This window comes from Rhododendron vialii, chromosome 9a (genome assembly GCF_030253575.1).
Source record: "Rhododendron vialii isolate Sample 1 chromosome 9a, ASM3025357v1".
Classification (NCBI taxonomy): domain Eukaryota; kingdom Viridiplantae; phylum Streptophyta; class Magnoliopsida; order Ericales; family Ericaceae; genus Rhododendron; species Rhododendron vialii.
The window spans coordinates 33,632,136-33,649,075 of NC_080565.1; the positions used below are offsets into that span (position 1 = coordinate 33,632,136).

The 16,940-nt window shown below is 38.3% G+C and overlaps 4 protein-coding genes and 1 non-coding gene across 6 annotated transcripts in view; 2 read left to right on the forward strand and 3 right to left on the reverse strand.

Annotated features, from left to right (window-relative positions):
- Positions 1-5,660, reverse strand: part of LOC131301245 (ribonuclease H2 subunit A) — a 61,060-nt gene extending 55,400 nt beyond the window's left edge. The window contains exon 1 of the mRNA XM_058327426.1: positions 5,601-5,660. The gene's annotated coding sequence lies outside the window, so the exon portion shown is untranslated. The remainder of the gene's footprint in view (positions 1-5,600) is intronic.
- Positions 5,661-6,859: 1,199 nt separating this feature from the next.
- LOC131301252 (proline transporter 2-like) lies at positions 6,860-12,989 on the forward strand. Of its 2 annotated transcripts, XM_058327434.1 has the most exons (8): positions 6,860-7,012; positions 7,213-7,474; positions 9,961-10,185; positions 10,303-10,397; positions 10,826-11,015; positions 11,281-11,405; positions 11,627-11,842; positions 12,478-12,989. In XM_058327434.1, the coding sequence occupies exons 2-8, from the start codon at positions 7,375-7,377 to the stop codon at positions 12,853-12,855; spliced, it is 1,329 nt and encodes a 442-aa protein (XP_058183417.1). In that variant the 5' UTR covers positions 6,860-7,012; positions 7,213-7,374; the 3' UTR covers positions 12,856-12,989. The 2 variants fall into 2 exon arrangements, with proteins under 2 accessions (XP_058183417.1, XP_058183418.1); XM_058327435.1 differs by lacking the exon at positions 6,860-7,012 and having other exon boundaries at positions 7,361-7,474; positions 10,007-10,185.
- A 222-nt stretch (positions 12,990-13,211) lies between these two features.
- LOC131301253 (uncharacterized) lies at positions 13,212-13,726 on the reverse strand. Its single transcript, XM_058327437.1, has one exon. The coding sequence runs from the start codon at positions 13,667-13,669 to the stop codon at positions 13,418-13,420; it is 252 nt and encodes an 83-aa protein (XP_058183420.1). The 5' UTR covers positions 13,670-13,726; the 3' UTR covers positions 13,212-13,417.
- Positions 13,727-15,433, forward strand: LOC131299817 (uncharacterized). Its single transcript, XM_058325390.1, has 2 exons — positions 13,727-13,743; positions 15,124-15,433. Exons 1-2 carry the CDS (start codon positions 13,727-13,729, stop codon positions 15,431-15,433), a joined length of 327 nt encoding a protein of 108 aa, XP_058181373.1.
- Positions 14,402-14,507, reverse strand: LOC131302173 (small nucleolar RNA snoR100). Its single transcript, XR_009191645.1, has one exon. It is a non-coding gene; the product is annotated as a small nucleolar RNA snoR100 (small nucleolar RNA).
- Positions 15,434-16,940: the final 1,507 nt, after the last annotated feature.

Here is a 16,940-nt window from a genome sequence, read left to right on the forward strand (position 1 = left end):
ACCGATTGTGTGAGATTAGGCTTGGAACTCTTTTATCAAGTATCACTATTTCTCCTCTACTTCTTTAAATAACTAGCTATAGTTTAGTTCGGATCAAAAAAAAGAAGAAGCTATAGTTTAGTAGCTTTAGATTCTATCAACCAATAAGAAGGTGGTAATGTTCGTCCACTTTTAAGGTGGGTGAACAAAACCGGAGTCACATTTATGTTGAAAGTTTGTTGATGGGATAGTCGAACCTGGGCCGAACTAAACATGGATATGCCTCATCCCATGCTATTCTCAATCCATCTGTGGTCGTCTCAAGAATAGTCTCTGTTGACTTATTCTGTCAATCAACCAAGCATGTCCATTGTCCACAGACCACAGTCCATAGAGCATGCAAAAATAGGCAAGAGACTGCTAATTTAGCGCAGCGATGGTGTGATAAGGCTTTTGCCAATGGCAATTTTTATGCAAACTTACAGAAGTTGCCAACTATCATCTATTAGAAGATTTTACTTAAGGGTGATTTTGTCAACCGCCCCAAACTTACTTGAATCAACCAGCTGTTATTTTGGGCCTAATGTAGTTGTCCGAAATTCTGGGGTTTGACAATTTCAATGTATTTGTGGTTCCATGCCACTCGTAAGTTAACTAGCATTTCTGTTTTTGTTGCGATTCTTTGCGAGCCTGAGGTCCTTTTTGGAGTCACTGAGCTTCTCTCCTAAGGTCAATCAAACTACTGATTGATCGCACCTCCATACCTTTCTACTTGCTCTCTCCTAGTTGACATGATCTCTTATGCCATTTGTAGGATGGTCATCTCCATCTTGCAAAAGATTAGATTACTTGGGAGTCTCTGTCTCTGTTTATCTAATCAGTGGACTTTCTCCCTTTTCTGGTATCTTTCATTTCAGTACCACGAAATTTTTTACTTCTAATTATTTGGCTATTTCCTCTGAATTCTGATGCTTCCAAATTTTTGGATTCGATGTTACGTTTTTTGTTTTTTTGTTTTCCTGCCATCATGGGGGAAATTAACCTGTTTGTTTGACTTCTTCTTTGATCTCTGTTGGAACATGTAGATTAGTGATCTGCATACTTTTTTGCTGTTAATGCATGACCTGCGTACTTAAAACACTTTGTGCATAAATTTAAGACAAGGATGATTTGTTTCCTTGCTCTGATCTCTGATATAGCATATCATCATATCATGGATTCTTGATTCGGTCTTCTCATGTTGACTTCGTGATTGATTTAGCTAGGGTGTCCTATTGCTTCTTCCAACCCCCCGCCCGATTTGCTCGATATTCATTGCCGAGTTAACTGTATAGATATCGACTTCAAGATAATTCCTTAAAAAGTCGTAGAAAAACTTCCATTTATGTCTCTGAAGCCTGAAGGGAAGTTGAAGCACTTTCTGGACATCATTAACCTGCTTGTCTAATAACCCCAGGAAGGGGTTGTGACTTTATCCTTGCCCTTGTCCTCAAAGTGCTTACCCCGCCCCCCCACACCCCGCCCCCCCCCCCCCCCCCCCCCCCCCCCCCTCCCTCTCTCTCTCTCTCTCTCTCTCTCTCTCTCTCTCTCTCTCTATATATATATATATATATATTATACACACTCCATATTTTTTTTCTAATTGGCGAAAGTCAGTATTATAGTGTTTTTTTCCTAATCGGCGAAAGTCAATATTGTTAGGAAGTTAGATTAGGATCTTGGAAGAAAAGTTGAACTCGTGACCTCCTTTCTCCTTACACTAAGTGCACGCCATTGGGCCAAAGGCCTCTTGGCTCTCTCTCTCTCTCTCTCTCTCCCCCCCCCCCCCCCCCCTCTCTCTCTCTCTCTATATATATATATATATGTTTTTTTTTCTCTCTCTCTATATATATATATATATATATGTTTTTTTTTTTGTAGACTACTTTCAGTGAAGCTCAAAAGGAAACACCGAAACCGTACCATAGGCAATAAACAATTAGCACTTGCCACTGCACAGGAAATCCTTGATTCTTGAACGCGACCAGAAGTATTATTCACAGAGAGTTCGTGTGCTCAGATCTGGACACAAATGTGTTTCTTGCCATTCAGGTAAGTAGGTAGGATTGTTCTTATTCACCCCCAGTGGACTCATTATATATCCAAAATATGCAAAAAGCTCACAAAGAGGGCAAGTAATATTTCCCATTATCACCACACTTAATCTTATATATTGTGAACTTTATATGAGATTCCTCTTCTCATTCAAACCCTTCGTTTGAGTGGGACCTGGGCATGCGGCTGAGCAGCTTCCTGCCGAGCGGGTGCAGAGCGGTCGATCCGGCTGTTCATCTCGGCACAGACGGTTCAAATCGAATCTGGACGCATACAAATCTGGCCCGTCTATTACTCGGTTAAAATCTGAGCATTCGATTGCCGAGATGAACGGTCGGATCAGCCGCTTTGCACCACTCTAGAGAGGATGCTTGGCAGCATCTCCCATCCCGTTTGTGAGTGACCTTCTCAATAATGGAAATTGGCATCATTCTCTGGTGCACAAGGCACAATCTTATTATTGAAATTGGCATATCATTCTCTTCTCTTGTGGTAATCCGACCCCAGACATTATAAACAACGAGTGGATGCAAATCATACGGCTATTGCTTTCAGAGATTTGTTTGTGTTTTAGTTAAATTCCTCTTTGACGACGGTGGACTATTACTTTTAAGATGCCAAAAGAATTTAGACCTACTGCCTTTTGCTAAATCTAATCCAATCGAAAGATAACGAGGAGCAAAACAAAATTCATTCCACTTTCTCTCGGCGAATGGTGGCAAATTAATGTAGCTTTGCTTTTCCTGTAATGTTACTTCTACTTTCCTCAAAACCCCCAAATGAACAAGGCCGTCTCTTTTGGGTTGGGAATAAGATTCGACTCTTGTGAAGAAGATGTCTCTCTTGGTTGTGGCTCTTAACTCTCTACTTACAAGCTAATTTTATTTTTGCAAGGAAAAACTAATAATAGTATGTGAAACTATTTGATAAGATTCACTTTCTCCTCTTCACGTATCATTTGCGCAATTCGAGCCGTCCATCTCTATAATCAATGATCTAGGTTTCAAAAAGTATCGGATTGTGTAGCGCACACAGGATCCCGAGTTCCCATCTTGAACCTCAATTCGACCTTGATTGATATTGCCGATAATTCTAACCAAAACATATCAATAAGATGGAAAGCGTGCTTGCGTAGAAGTTGAGGTACTAATCATAAAAAAGCTCTTTAAAATTGCGAATGACCTTCTCCCAGTCTCTTTTACAGTACAGTGTTTTGATCATGGTTTGGACTTTCGGGCACAAATTACAATGCAACATCTATTAGAAAGCTACCACTGTGAGTTGTACCGAACCATGGAGGTAGGCCTTGTTTGGCTGTAGCGTTTTTGCTAAAATAATTAGTAATTTGATTTTTTACCTCTTTCATACTAATTTCCCACAAAATTAATTACAGTGCACTGCACCCCAAAATTAAGCTTTTCATGAGCTTCTAGCATGCATGGTATAATATTGTACCTGGCGTTTTTTTTTTTTCCAGACAAACCAGATATATATAAGAAAAATACAATACAATAAAAGTGGACACTACCGATTTAAAAATACAAAAAACAACAAACAAACAAAAGAAAAAGAAAAGCCGCCTGGAGCCAAGACACATGAGTCGGACCCGTCGATCACACTCGTGAAGGAGGTTGGAGTGGCTAGGTATGGAGTAGCTAGGTATCGACATAAAGCAAACTCTCATGTATAGTTGGATGGACCTATCGCACCAACTTGAGCTCGTTCCCACCACAGAATGATGGCTATTGTAACTGATGTTTTGATATTGCTAAAAATTCGACAAAATATTATGTTAAATATTAGGATTTTGATATTCGTATTCCACTTTTTATTAATAGAGCTTCACTTTATTCATAAAGTTATTAATAACTTCACGTTAAAAGTAAAACACGAAAATCAATTTTTTAAATGTTAATGTCAACTGTCAATGAAGCAATGACCATTTCACCTCTTTTAAAGGAGATTTGACTGATGAATTACAACCCGTACCTAACTTCCTCCTTATTTTCCTTTCATTATCTAACATTTTTCACTTTACTTTTTATTACAGTATCTTTTTGTTGAAAATCTGATCACAGTATCTAAGCCTTTGTTAACCATGGAAATAAAATAATGCAGATAATCACGAGAGTTTGTGGGGTGGTAGTATAGCAAGGACGAGGTTTATTATGCCAAACTCGGAAGTTCAACTTAGATTATTTGAAGTACCCATAAATTGATTCGAACACCCAATATCCCCAATAAGGAAATGAATCTTCCATTAAACTCGTGTAAAGCAGCAAGGAAATGAATTAAGAGTTTTGCTACACTCACACATAGTTTTTTTTTTTTAAAGTTTCACTCACACATAACTTACGTACACAAAAGCACGCGTATACTCGCATGTTTAATGGGTCTTGTACACATTGCATGAACAGGTGAATATATATGTAACTATGTGTGTAAGTTGTGTGTGGTTTTTATAATGGAGTTTTCGTATAAAACAAAGTTGATTTTGTTATTCAATTCTTTTTTTTCATGTTTGTTAGATGTACTTCGAGTTTTTGTGAATTATTGATTTTTTTTCAATGTGAGGATTCGAAAAATAAAAAATTACAATCGAAAGACAATTTTTTTTTGAAAAAATTCATATTGGCCTCTCTTTTTGAGGAAGATTTTTTAGAGCGGAAAAAGACAGAAAAAATTTATTGAAGATCATATCGAGGAATTTTGAAACTCCAAAATAAACAATACAATGAAATACTAGTACCGCACGCCCACGTACGTTGGGCGACACCTCGAATCCTTAACCGGAACTTTATAATTACAGTAATAGGAGTAGTAGAATTCAGAAGCCGAGTGCCGTTCTACTTTCTACAAAAAGGAGGGTTTTGGAAAAGAAGGTAATTTCAAAATCAAAAATTATGTATTTACGTAAATAATTTTTCTACAAATATGAATTTTATTTAATAGATTTTATTGAGATCTTTTAAACAGTGTAAAAAAAATCAAAATTTTATTTTTTATTTTCATTATATTTGAATTTTAAAATTTTTTTTTTTGAAAATTTTTTTTTTAGGAGAAAGTGGAATGGAGCCGAACGTAACAAGTTGATTCTTGATGTTACTAGGCCATATGTACTCCACAAGTTTATTACCCAGAATGTGTCGACCTCTATTTGCGTAATCAAATCACAGGATTCAATCAATCAGAAAAAGACAACAAATATTCGATGCGATTAATTATGTTTTGCCGATTTACGTAATAACTACGGGAGAATAAATTCTTTATACTGTTGGCGTAAATATTTGTTTTTTCTAAATTAATTGTATTGCACTACATCGTCATGTTTTATTAATTAAGACCACTATTTTGATACGTTGCAATACAATTAATTTGGAGGACACCGACGGTGTAAAGAATTTATTCAATAACCACGGAGCACAAGATCGATCTCTCTCTCTCTCTCTGCGCTTTTTCCGGGTTGATACTACTACTAAAGTCGGGTGCCCGTGATCCACTGGCTCTCCGTAATCTTTGAACTCTCTCTCTCTCTCTCTCTCTCTCTCTCTCTCTCCCTCTCCCTCTCCCTCTCTGCTCTTTAGAGGGAGTATTTTTTCTAACCTTGTAATAAAAGAACGTTAAAAGGGTTGGAAATTTTTGGTCCAATTTTCCAATTAGATCCCCAGATTGCAGGGGCTCAAGGTTATCTGCTGGGGGTATTTTCGTAAAACCGTGGTTCTGCATGCTGTCGTTATCTGAGCCGCAAGATTTCCGCTGTGTTCTGGATGAATGCCACGTCTTTGGCTCTGCCCTTTGTAAACTGGAAACGATCTGGTGTATTAAAAAAACTACCTCATAGGCTATAATGACATAGGTTGGCTTTGGAATAGGAGATCACATGGGCCTCCGCCTAAAGGCTGACATATTATAAAAATTTGCTAAAGTGACATGTGGTTCGGTCCAACCATTACTCTTTTTGCCGTATCATAAAAATAAAAAAAAATTCCTAACACATGTGCATGTCACTGAAGATCTATTTGTTATTATCGGAATTTGGCAAATAAGTGATCACAGATACAAAAATTTGCTCAATATTCCATGACTTGATAACTTTTGGGAAAGTGTTAGTTCACTTTAAATTGTAAAATATTTTTTTCCTGCATATTCATCAATTAAGATATTTTTACGACTATGAAGATTCGATGTTAACAAAGAGCGAGAATTTACACCTACTTCCTGTTATTCCTTTTTCCATTTTATTAGTACAAAAAAACCTTTCAATATTTTCGCAAAATTAATTAAGTTATTATCGCATCATCGTAAAATAATAAATTCTGATAAAACTTAGCCACAGTAAAAGTACCCAAAAAAAAAAGCTCACTGCACTCAATATTTTCACAAAATTAATTAAGTTGTTATCATCACTATAAAATAATAAATTCTCATAAAACTTATAAAACTTAACCACAATAAAAGTATCGAAAAAAAAACCCCACTGGATAACTATCGATATTAATTAGGATTATTGATAGTCTTTTGAATTAAGGAGTTTGAGCTTCAAATTTTTTCACTTAACTTGATTCAAAATCTCAAGACTAGCTTAGAATATTGGCCAGCAAAATAGAACAATGATGACACATATCTGAAAAAATCCATTAACGCATGTACCATCTATGCCACTCAAGGTTAGATTAGCTTTTCCCCTTTATGCATACACACAAAACTATTACCACAGTAACCATGGTACTACCACCATCTCAAAAGTTTTGGTCCTATTAAAAAAAAATAAAAAAAGTTTTGGTTTGTTTGCAGAAAAGGTAGAAACTCTGCCTAGAAACCACCAACTCTGCACCGTTTTCCATCTCTCTACCTTTGGATTGCAAATTTACTGCCTTGCTGCTCCTGGACTTCATCGCTTGGTATCTTCCTCAATCCAGCGGAGAAATCCATTTCTGAGGTGTGTGCTTTCCTTCTCACTCTTTCGAAAACTGCTGCTGTTCTGTTTTCACACCATTACATTTGCCAGTCGCTTAGTTGCTCATGTTTGTTTCCCTTGCACCTGAATATCTATGTGTTTGCTTTTGTATTCAGTACCTCTTAATCTGTATATAAAGCACTTCCAAACTATTTAGCGCTACAAATTCTCCTTTTGAACAGATTCCACGGGCACGAAATCTTCGTGCTTGCACGACAGCAAAAACCTAGTTTTAATATAAAAGGGAAGAGGAGAGAGAGACGCTGGCTCATTATATAGTGGAGGAGGAGGAGATTACCATATCGCTTTTGCGCGGAGAAGAAGAGGAGCAAGAGTCGGTGACAATGGACGATCATCATAATGACGATTCAGCCCCTCGCAAGGTCTACGTTGAAGAACAGCTATCCGTTGAAATTCCCGAAACTGCCCACCAGATTAGCCAAGGTCTCTCTCCCTCTCCCCATTTCATACCATTTTCAGTTTCCTTTGCTAAACGAGTTTTTGTATGTTTGCACGTGCATATATCTGAACACACACACATATGTATGTATATGCTTAGTCACATAATCCCGGAGAATGCTCTTTGCTCCCGGCTCCCGCTCTCAATCTTGCTTTGTGCTCGTGTTCTCAATCCTTGCTCTTGCTAATTTTAGTAATTTAAAATCTTTTCCAAAGACGTTCCCATGCAAGCGCACGCGGATTATGTGAGTTAGGGTATATGTCTCTGGAGTAATCAATTTCACAAGACAAGTAGGGAGAGAAATATCAATTCCACGAGGTATTGTGTTCAAAATGTCAGAAATGACCTCATACGGAATTTGCTGGCAATCTCATGTCTTTAGCGGCTAATCGGATGGAATATTTATGAGTTTTAGGAATAAATATTACGATTTTGCTTCACTTTCGTCCCTCTAGTTTCAAAGTGCTCCAATTTCGTCCCTGTAGTTTGTTTTACGTTCCAAATTGGTAAAATCGTTAACATCGTTAACGAAACTAACGGAAAAAAAAAAAGTGTTCCAATTTTCAATCCGTTTGAACCGGTGCAAATATCTTATTTTTCTGATCATTTTATCTTAAATGGTCATAATGGATTTTTGGCTCTAAGGCCTTTTAATGAGCACCCTAATAGAGCCCTGAAACCTATGAAGCACAGATACGGATACGGGATACGACATGATACGGATACGGCGATACGTCAAAACCTAAAAAAATAGGATACGGATACTTCGGGGATACGGCTGTATAAATTATACATTTTTATAATTATTAGTCTCCTAGACATAAAAGTGAAGTCGTTAGAAATAAAAGAGTAGTTGAATTGCTAATACCAAGCATGAAGTACATGTCAATCTCAAAAGAGTAGGAACTTATCATCCAAAAGATTAGAATTTTGTAAAAAAGAAAAAAAAATACAGGTTAGTAGGCAATAGACTAATCGGTATGCATATAATATACTTCATATATACACATATATCTATGTACCAGTGTATGTATTAGATATAATTTATTATATAATGTAAACAATAGAAACCCACACCAGTAAAACAGAGAGAACCTTGTGATCAAAGGTTCAAGCAATCTAGGGTAGGAAAATATCGACCGGTTCATGGAATGATCTATCGGTGTGCATAATTTCCTAAGTTTTATATTTTTAGTGATGCTATTATTACAATTTTTCCCTTTTAATTTGTACTTGATTCTTTAAAAAATTTCATTTTAACCCCTGCCGTATCCTAAACGTATCCTGCCGTATCCCCACGTATCCCTCGCGTATCCGAAATAAAAAATATTTAATTTAAATGCAGGATACTTATTTGCCGTATCCAATATGTATCGGGCGCGTATCCGTATCCCTCGCGTATCCGATACTCGTACGTGACTAGTTTCAGAGTATCCGTGCTTCATAGCCTGAAACTAAATAAGAAGTCTTCGGGTGCTCGTTGAAAGGCCTTAGAGCAAAAAATTCATTACGACCATTTAGGATAAAATGATCAAAAAAATAAGATCTTCGCACCGGTTCAAACGGATTGAAAATTGGAACACTTATTTTTTTTTTCCCGTTAGTTTCGTTAACGGTGTTAACGATTTTACCAATTTGGAACGTAAAACAAACTACAAGGACGAAATTGGAGAACTTTGAAACTAGAGGGACGAAAGTGAGACAATCGTAAAACTACAGGGACGACTACGAAAATTTACCCTAATTTTAAAAGGTTGGTTGAGGATTACTTGCATAGGGCAGAAGACTAATTAACGTAAAATTCCCAAGGGTTGGTTCGGTGGTCAAAACCTATGACTTATGTTTGCTCTCTCCTAGGTTCAAAGTTCGAATCTTCTAAGATGCTATCAATTCTTGTGGGATAATTTTTTAGGGATTTTTCCACGGCTTTAATTGAGTCCACTAGTGAACGGTGGATTGGTTCCTAGTGATTGCTCATCGAGCTGTGCAGAATCGGGTCGAACACACTGAGTTGTAAAACATAAGTTTTCTATAGTATAGCTGTTTAGTTCCTTGAGGATTTGTCCAGTTTGACTGTTGTTTTTAGAGTCTGTTTTCCAGATTGCATACCAAAAACTCCTTTGCGATTTTGAAACTTGTCTTTTGAGAATTTCAGAGGAAAACCTCAAAAGTTGTTTCCAAAGTCTCATAAACCATTTCCACACATGAAAGGATAGAATATGACAATCATAAGTTTTTTGTCTTCAAAAACAAATTCCGAGAAGTGTTCATTCCAGCCATGGTTCTTGAGAATCTTGACACTTCGTTTACCATATACCCAAAAGAAGTGGGAAATGGGAGGGTAAGATTTCTTGGTTTACGAATCATGGGTGATCATTATAACTTGCTGCTTCAATAGACTTTGGATACTAGTAGTGTATTAGAATGTAACGAGTCATGTTTTTTTTTTACGTGTTTCTGGTATTTGTAGATTCATGGTTTCAAGTGGGTTTTATCCTTACTACTGGTATCAACAGTGCTTACGTACTGGGCTACTCTGGGACAATCATGGTTCCTCTTGGATGGATTGGGGGTGTAGTTGGGTTAATTGCAGCCACAGCTATATCTTTGTATGCAAATTCTCTCATTGCTAAGCTCCATGAATTTGGTGGAAAAAGGCATATCAGATACAGAGATCTTGCGGGATTTGTATACGGTATGACTCAAAGCCTTGTGCTTTAAATCAATCTATTCCCTATTTCTTGATTGATAGTTCAACCTTCAATCGTTTACTTCCCAATGCTTTGGTTTATTAGGGCTTTTGTCGTTGCAGGTCAGAAAGCCTATTCGCTTACATGGGGTTTGCAATATGTGAATCTTTTTATGATTAACGTTGGGTATATCATTTTGGCTGGTCAGGCCCTAAAGGTTAGTCTTGAGAAAACTGCATTCTAAATCTTGGGAGGTAAAGTTTGTGGTTACATCATTTGTTTTGAGACAAATTTTAGGCAACTATTTATCAGTTTTGTTATTATTGCATATCTTTCCAGGCACAAATTTAGATGGTTCCACCTTTTATATATTTATTGATTGATTGATTGATTTCTAGACAAGGACTATACATGTGGGAGACATATTTCAAGCAGCATTGAGTACTTCTTTATATCTATTTTTTGCTTGTCATCTATTTTTTGTTGTTGTCAACACATCAACATGAACATTTAAAGGGACTGACAAGTCTCGATAGTCCTTTGGCAGTTCAAGTGTATTATACGAGTTTGAAGACATCAGTAATACTGTTATGGAGGTGTGTAAAGCTTTTTGTAAGTTTATTAATTAGTGGTCTTGCTTTGCAGGCTGTCTATGTTCTTTTTAGGGATGATGATGCCATGAAGCTCCCGTACTTTATTGCAATGTCTGGGGTTGTATGTGCCATGTTTGCTTTTGCGACACCCCATTTGTCAGCACTGGGAATTTGGCTTGGATTTTCAACAATTTTAAGCCTAATATATATTGTCATAGCAATTGTGCTGGCCACTCGAGATGGTACAATTTCCTTCTCTTAGTAACTGTCTATTTGTTGTGCCAGCATTTAGCTAGTGCATTTTCAATAGTTTTTGCTCTTTTTTAACATCTCAAGGAATGAAAGCAATTTATCCTCTTGTGAAATCAAGCAACGGGATGAGAGCAATTTTTTTCCTTTTTCCTCGTTGGTTTTGGGAGTTTTAGAGCAAAAGAGATCTGGGATTGATATTGTTGGCTCACATAAACTATCGTATTATTGCGGTTTAACACTTTGTGTTGTATACAGGAGTTGAAGCTTCGGCAAGGGATTATAGCATCCCGGGAACCAGTATAAGCAAGATATTCACAACTATTGGTGCATCTGCAAATCTTGTTTTTGCGTTCAATACAGGAATGCTACCAGAGATACAGGTGAGGCACAGATACGTGAATTTTTTGCATGATAGTTGACATGTCACTATGTTAGAGGTAGGTAACCTCTCAAAGGAAATAGAGAAGAATTCAACTGTATATACTTGAGTTCACATATGGAGTCCTAGGCTATGTCACATGGACTTTTTGAAATGTATTAGAATTTCTCTATATTCTATGCATAGTTTCGATGTTAAGAAGTTTTTGTTTGTTTGTAACAGGCGACCGTGAAACAACCTGTCGTTAAGAACATGATGAAAGCTCTGTACTTTCAGTTCACGGTGGGAGTGCTGCCCATGTACGCTGTGACTTTTGTGGGTTACTGGGCTTATGGATCCAAAACATCTACCTATTTGCTTAATAGTGTTAATGGTCCGATTTGGGTGAAAGTAGTGGCCAACCTTGCTTCCTTCTTGCAAACCGTCATCTCTCTGCACGTATGTGTCTTCTTTACCTTGCACTGTTTTGGTTTTCTTCATTCCAGTGATTAGCTTGTTCAGGATTACAAAGATCAACATCCTGAATTCCATCTTCTTTTCTCAAATCTGTCTCATGTCTTTCATTTTGGTAATTTTCTACTGATGCTAATATTGGAGAAGTCAAAAGGGCCAATTTGATGATTCATTTGCTCTTTCCATGCATAGGTGTGTAGATTAAATGACAATTCCAAGTATTCTTTTCTTTGTTTAATCCGATGACTTTCTCTCTTCTTCCCCTTCTAAGAAGCAAGGACATGCACCATTTCAGACAACCACAAGCTATGACCCTTATTGGACATTTTTGGATACCTTTGACTAAGAACTCCTAATTGGGTTATATGTATTGTATTTTGTTTCTCTTCTTCTTAGGAACTTACCTCCAATAAAGACAATGGCCATTGCCAGCAAGATCCTTTTCTGTTCAGTGTTCACAATCATTCGGACCATTATTAGTTGCTCTTGAACAAGCAGAACACGCTTCCAAGTTACACATTTGTGTGGAGCTTCAGCTACCATGGACAATAGTCTCATTTATCGGTTCTCACCACCACTAGAACTGCTCTTAACTTAAGAAGTTCCATACACTTTTGCAGATATTTGCGAGCCCGATGTACGAGTACTTGGACACAAGATACGGCATCAAAGGAAGTGCACTGGCTTTCCGCAACCAATCATTCCGAGTCATGGTGAGAGGCAGTTATTTAGCAATAACCACGCTCGTCTCTGCTTCACTTCCATTCCTTGGAGACTTTGAGAGCCTAACGGGTGCGGTCAGCACGTTCCCCCTCACCTTCATCCTGGCGAACCACATGTACTTGGTTGCCAAGGGTAATAAGCTCACTTCTCTTCAGAAATCATGGCACTGGCTCAATGTATGCTTCTTTGGGTGCATGTCACTTGCTGCAGCAGTTGCCGCCCTGAGGCTCATCGCAGTTGACTCAAAGACTTACCATCTCTTTGCTGATTTGTGATTGATGGTTTTGTCTGTTGGATGTGTTGTTAAGTAGATGAATTTCAATAGTCAGTTAAATCTTTTTGTTTTCATTGTAAGAATTAAAGGTTTTATTTTCGTATTAGGTAATGATATCTTGCCGCTTCGCTCCTTGTTCTCTTCTCTCACTTCTTCCTGCTAGTAGGGATGTGCATTTTCACTCATCTCTCTCACAATTGAACACACGTTTCCAACGGTGAGCGATCGCTGTTTTGCTTCATTAAGTGTAATGAAAACACTGTTCCTGGATTCAAAACAAAGAATCCACATTTGTAATCACAACGTAATGATAAAATTCTCCTATTTTTGGAAAACCAACATTATGAAAACAAGAAATATCACCACCACAAACTCAATCTATTCCACAATCAAAACATTATAGCTTCATAACCAATTACCTTCCACATGAACTTGAAATGATAAAGATTTGTGCTTTTCGTGACATCACAAGTAGAGACAACGAGATCTAGACTAAATTCAATAAACACCTTCCCAAAAGGAAAATAACTTTGTTGTCGTCGGCTATGACACACCAAGGAAAATCACCCAGTAACTATCTTCAAAGCAATGACAACGATGTTGGCAGCCATAAGAGGAATTCTCATGTACTGGACCGCATAAATAAGACCTATCAGCTGCCCCTTCATCGAATTTCTTCTCACCCCAGAAAATTCTTGGAAGCTCCACCCTCTTGGCACAAGGAAGCGCTCCTCATTTAATATTGCAAATGCGTTAGCAAGAAGCAGACAACCTTCTAGTAACGTCCAAAAACCCATTCCCTGTATCATGAACATTTGCTAATCACTTTCAACAAACAGCTCACTATGCATACCACCAATAAGGCAATAACAATGACAGAACAGATCAAGTAAAGCATGTTCATGCACTTAAATACAACATAACATAACATAACCCATCTAGTCCCCAATCATTGGGGGTATGGGCTATGTAGCACCGACACTCCAAAAGGGCGCCGTGTCCACGTATTGGGCACGGGGACACGGTGGGGACACGAGGGGACACGTATACGTGGCGTGTCCAATAATTTTTATTATTTTTTGATAGGGGACACAGCGGGGACACGCCGGGGACACGGCTGGGGACGCATCGGGGACACGGCTAGGGGTCAAAATGTAATATTTTTTAAAATTTTGGAGGTTAATATGAAATTATTCAAAACATTTGGGTTAAACTGTAATTTTTCCTTTGAAATTTTTTTATACAATTTGTGAAATTATTCATATACAATGGTTCATAATTATATATATATATATGTACATATATTTATTTTTTATTTATTTACACACGTGGCGTGTCCCCTGCCGTGTCCGTATCCCCATTTTTTTAGAATTGCCGTGTCCCGTGTCCGTGTCCATATCCGTATTCGTGTCTGTGCTACATAGGGTATGGGCGGGAGATAATTGGAGACAGACCTAACCTTTGGCAATATATGCACAAAGTGACTGCTCTCAAAACCACTAAAACAGTGGCCCCCTAAACCTTCAAGAACCGAGAAGCTACAAGGACGTTTTGTTGTAAAACCATGCCCCCAAATCAAAGCCAAATAGCCTCAGAGAGAGCAGGCCTAGAGACCCAAATCAATTTATGTGCACTTAAATGAAACCAAAAAAAATCCACCCACTCAGATTTCCATTGCCAGAACATGGAATCCAGACTTGCTTTCCACAACGATACGCAAGATTGTATCATGGGATGACGGTAAAAGCTAGAAAATGATTGCACCCTCAAACCCAAAAGGCAGCAGCAGATTCTATTTTAATCAAGAAAAAGAGTTTTGTTTCAATATAATCATCTGTAGAGTTACTATGCAAAAAATGATGATGTCTTTCATTCTCAAGAACTATTGAAGCCGGTAGGCACAACCTGTTTTGAGGAAGCCTCCCAATACCATTTCCAGACACACTGTTCTCAATCAATTAAATAAGTCTAAGCAGATACATTTCTATACCATCTGTTCAAACCCTAGCTTCAGTCCCCAAATTCAATGTGCACTTAATGAGTAATAGTAGGATAAAATTCAATATCTACGAGTCTTTACAAAGCTTCACAAGTTCATTTTTCTTTGTCTAGGCCACCATGATTATAGAGTACCCACATAGATTTTGCTTTGAAAGGAGTATAGAAACAACTTGGTTCCAATAGCCATGCTGCATGGGAGCATTTTTGGAGGTTTAAGGAGTTTGAAAGAAGTTTGAATGCTTCTTTTGTGGCCTTGATCCCAAAAAAGGGAGGAGCACAAGACATCTGGGATTTCAGACCCATCAGTTTACTTGGGGGTGCTTATAAGTTGTTGGCCAAAGTTTTTGGCTATTCGTTTGAAAAAGATGGTTGGAAAGGTGGTTTTAGAGACTCAAAATGCTTTTGTTGAAGGTAAGCAAATTCTTGATGCGGTTTTGGTTGCAAATGAGTGTGTGGACTCACGATTGAAGAGTGGTATCCCGGGTATCATATGCAAGCTGGACATAGAGAAGGCTTATGATCGTGTCAATTGGAACTTTCTTCTCTACATTATGCATCGGATGGGTTTTGGGGAGTAGTGGAGGAGGTGGATTAGTTTTTGCATCTCCTCTGTCAGAATGTCAGTTTTGTTGAATGGGACTCTGGCCGGTTTTTTTCAAACTTCTAGAGGTTTGCGTCAAGGCGATCCTCTCTCCTCTCTCCTTTTTATCTTAGTTATGGAGGTGCTCAGCAAGACGATTCAAAAAGCGGTCGAAGGGGGCTTTTTACATGGCGTCGAATTGGGAAGGGGGAATGGTTTGAGCTTGTTGGTTTCGCACATTCTTTATGCCAATGATACTCTTTTGTTCTGCAATGCAGAGCTAATGGAGGTGGGATAACTTAGATGTGTTCTTTTGTGCTTCGAGGTTGTTTCTGGACTTAAAGTGAATTTGGGAAAATCTAAAATGATCCCTATTGGGGCAATCGACGATATTGGACCTCTTGCTCAGATTTTGGATTATAGGGTGGCGTCGCTCCCGACAGAGTATTTGGGATTGCCACTCGGTTCAGCCTTCAAATCAAAGTCAGCATGAGACAAAGTTGTGGAAAGATTTGAAAAGAGGTTGGCGGGTTGGAAGCGTCAAGATATTACTAAAGGAGGCAGACTCACTTTAATTAAAAGTACGCTCTCTAATTTGCCCACTTTATTTCATGTCCTTGTTTGTTATTCCGGTTTCGGTTGCAAAAAGGTTAGAGAAGATCCAAAGAGATTTTCTTTGGAAAGGTGTGGGGGAAGAATTCAAGTATCATTTAGTTGATTGGGATACGGTTTGTGCTCCTATTAGAGAAGGGGGTTTGGGTGTGAGGCGTCTAAAGTTGTTCAATCAAGCTTTGTTGGGCAAATGGCTTTGGAGATTTGCGTGTGAAAGGGAGAGATGGTGGAGAACGATTGTAATATACCATATTAAAAATGATGTGAATCGAATATCGATTACTTCATAATCGGAAATGATTTGTGTAGATTTTAATTTAATAAAATAGATTCGGCCTCACTAAATCAAACATTTTCTGGAGTACAATGTGTTATTTGTAAATTGAGAACTTTATCACGGTTTATCTTTACGATCGAGGCTATTCAAGTTGTAGATCGTGTCAAGAAGATAAATCATGTTGAATTATCATATCAATCGAATGCTGGTTAGTTTATAATCGGAGATGATTTCTGTGAAATTGTTTTTGCGAAAATAGATATGATCACAGAGGATCTTTGTTGTTATGGAAGCACGCTGACGTGGAGATGGGTCCCACGCCACGTCAGCTTACAGTGAGAACAAAGGAAGGCTGAATTCGTTTCTCCCCAACCAGATCTGGTTCGAGGGGAGAGAGAGAGAGAGAGAGAGAGAGAGAGAGAGAGGAGTTCGACAAGTTCAGAGGCGACCAGGGGCGATCAGAGGAGACCAGGGGCCACACCGGCGACCGCCACCACCGGCTCCAGTCCCTTCGCGAAAATCGACCAACCACCGGGAAGGTCTCTCTCTCTCTCTCTCTCTCTCTCTCTCTCTCTCTCTCTCTCTCTCTCTCTCTCTCTCTCTCTCGTGTCAAGCA

What these genes read in the sequence shown, in the direction of transcription:
- LOC131301252 (XM_058327434.1), top strand. Translation starts at nt 7,375, where the DNA reads ATGGACGATCATCATAATGACGATTCAGCCCCTCGCAAGGTCTACGTT. An exon ending in TCTTGCGGGATTTGTATACG is followed by an intron (nt 10,186 to 10,302) that starts GTATGACTCAAA and finishes TTGTCGTTGCAG; the next exon opens with GTCAGAAAGCCTATTCGCTT. An exon ending in TGTGCTGGCCACTCGAGATG is followed by an intron (nt 11,016 to 11,280) that starts GTACAATTTCCT and finishes TGTTGTATACAG; the next exon opens with GAGTTGAAGCTTCGGCAAGG.
- LOC131301253 (XM_058327437.1), bottom strand. Translation starts at nt 13,669, where the DNA reads ATGTTCATGATACAGGGAATGGGTTTTTGGACGTTACTAGAAGGTTGT.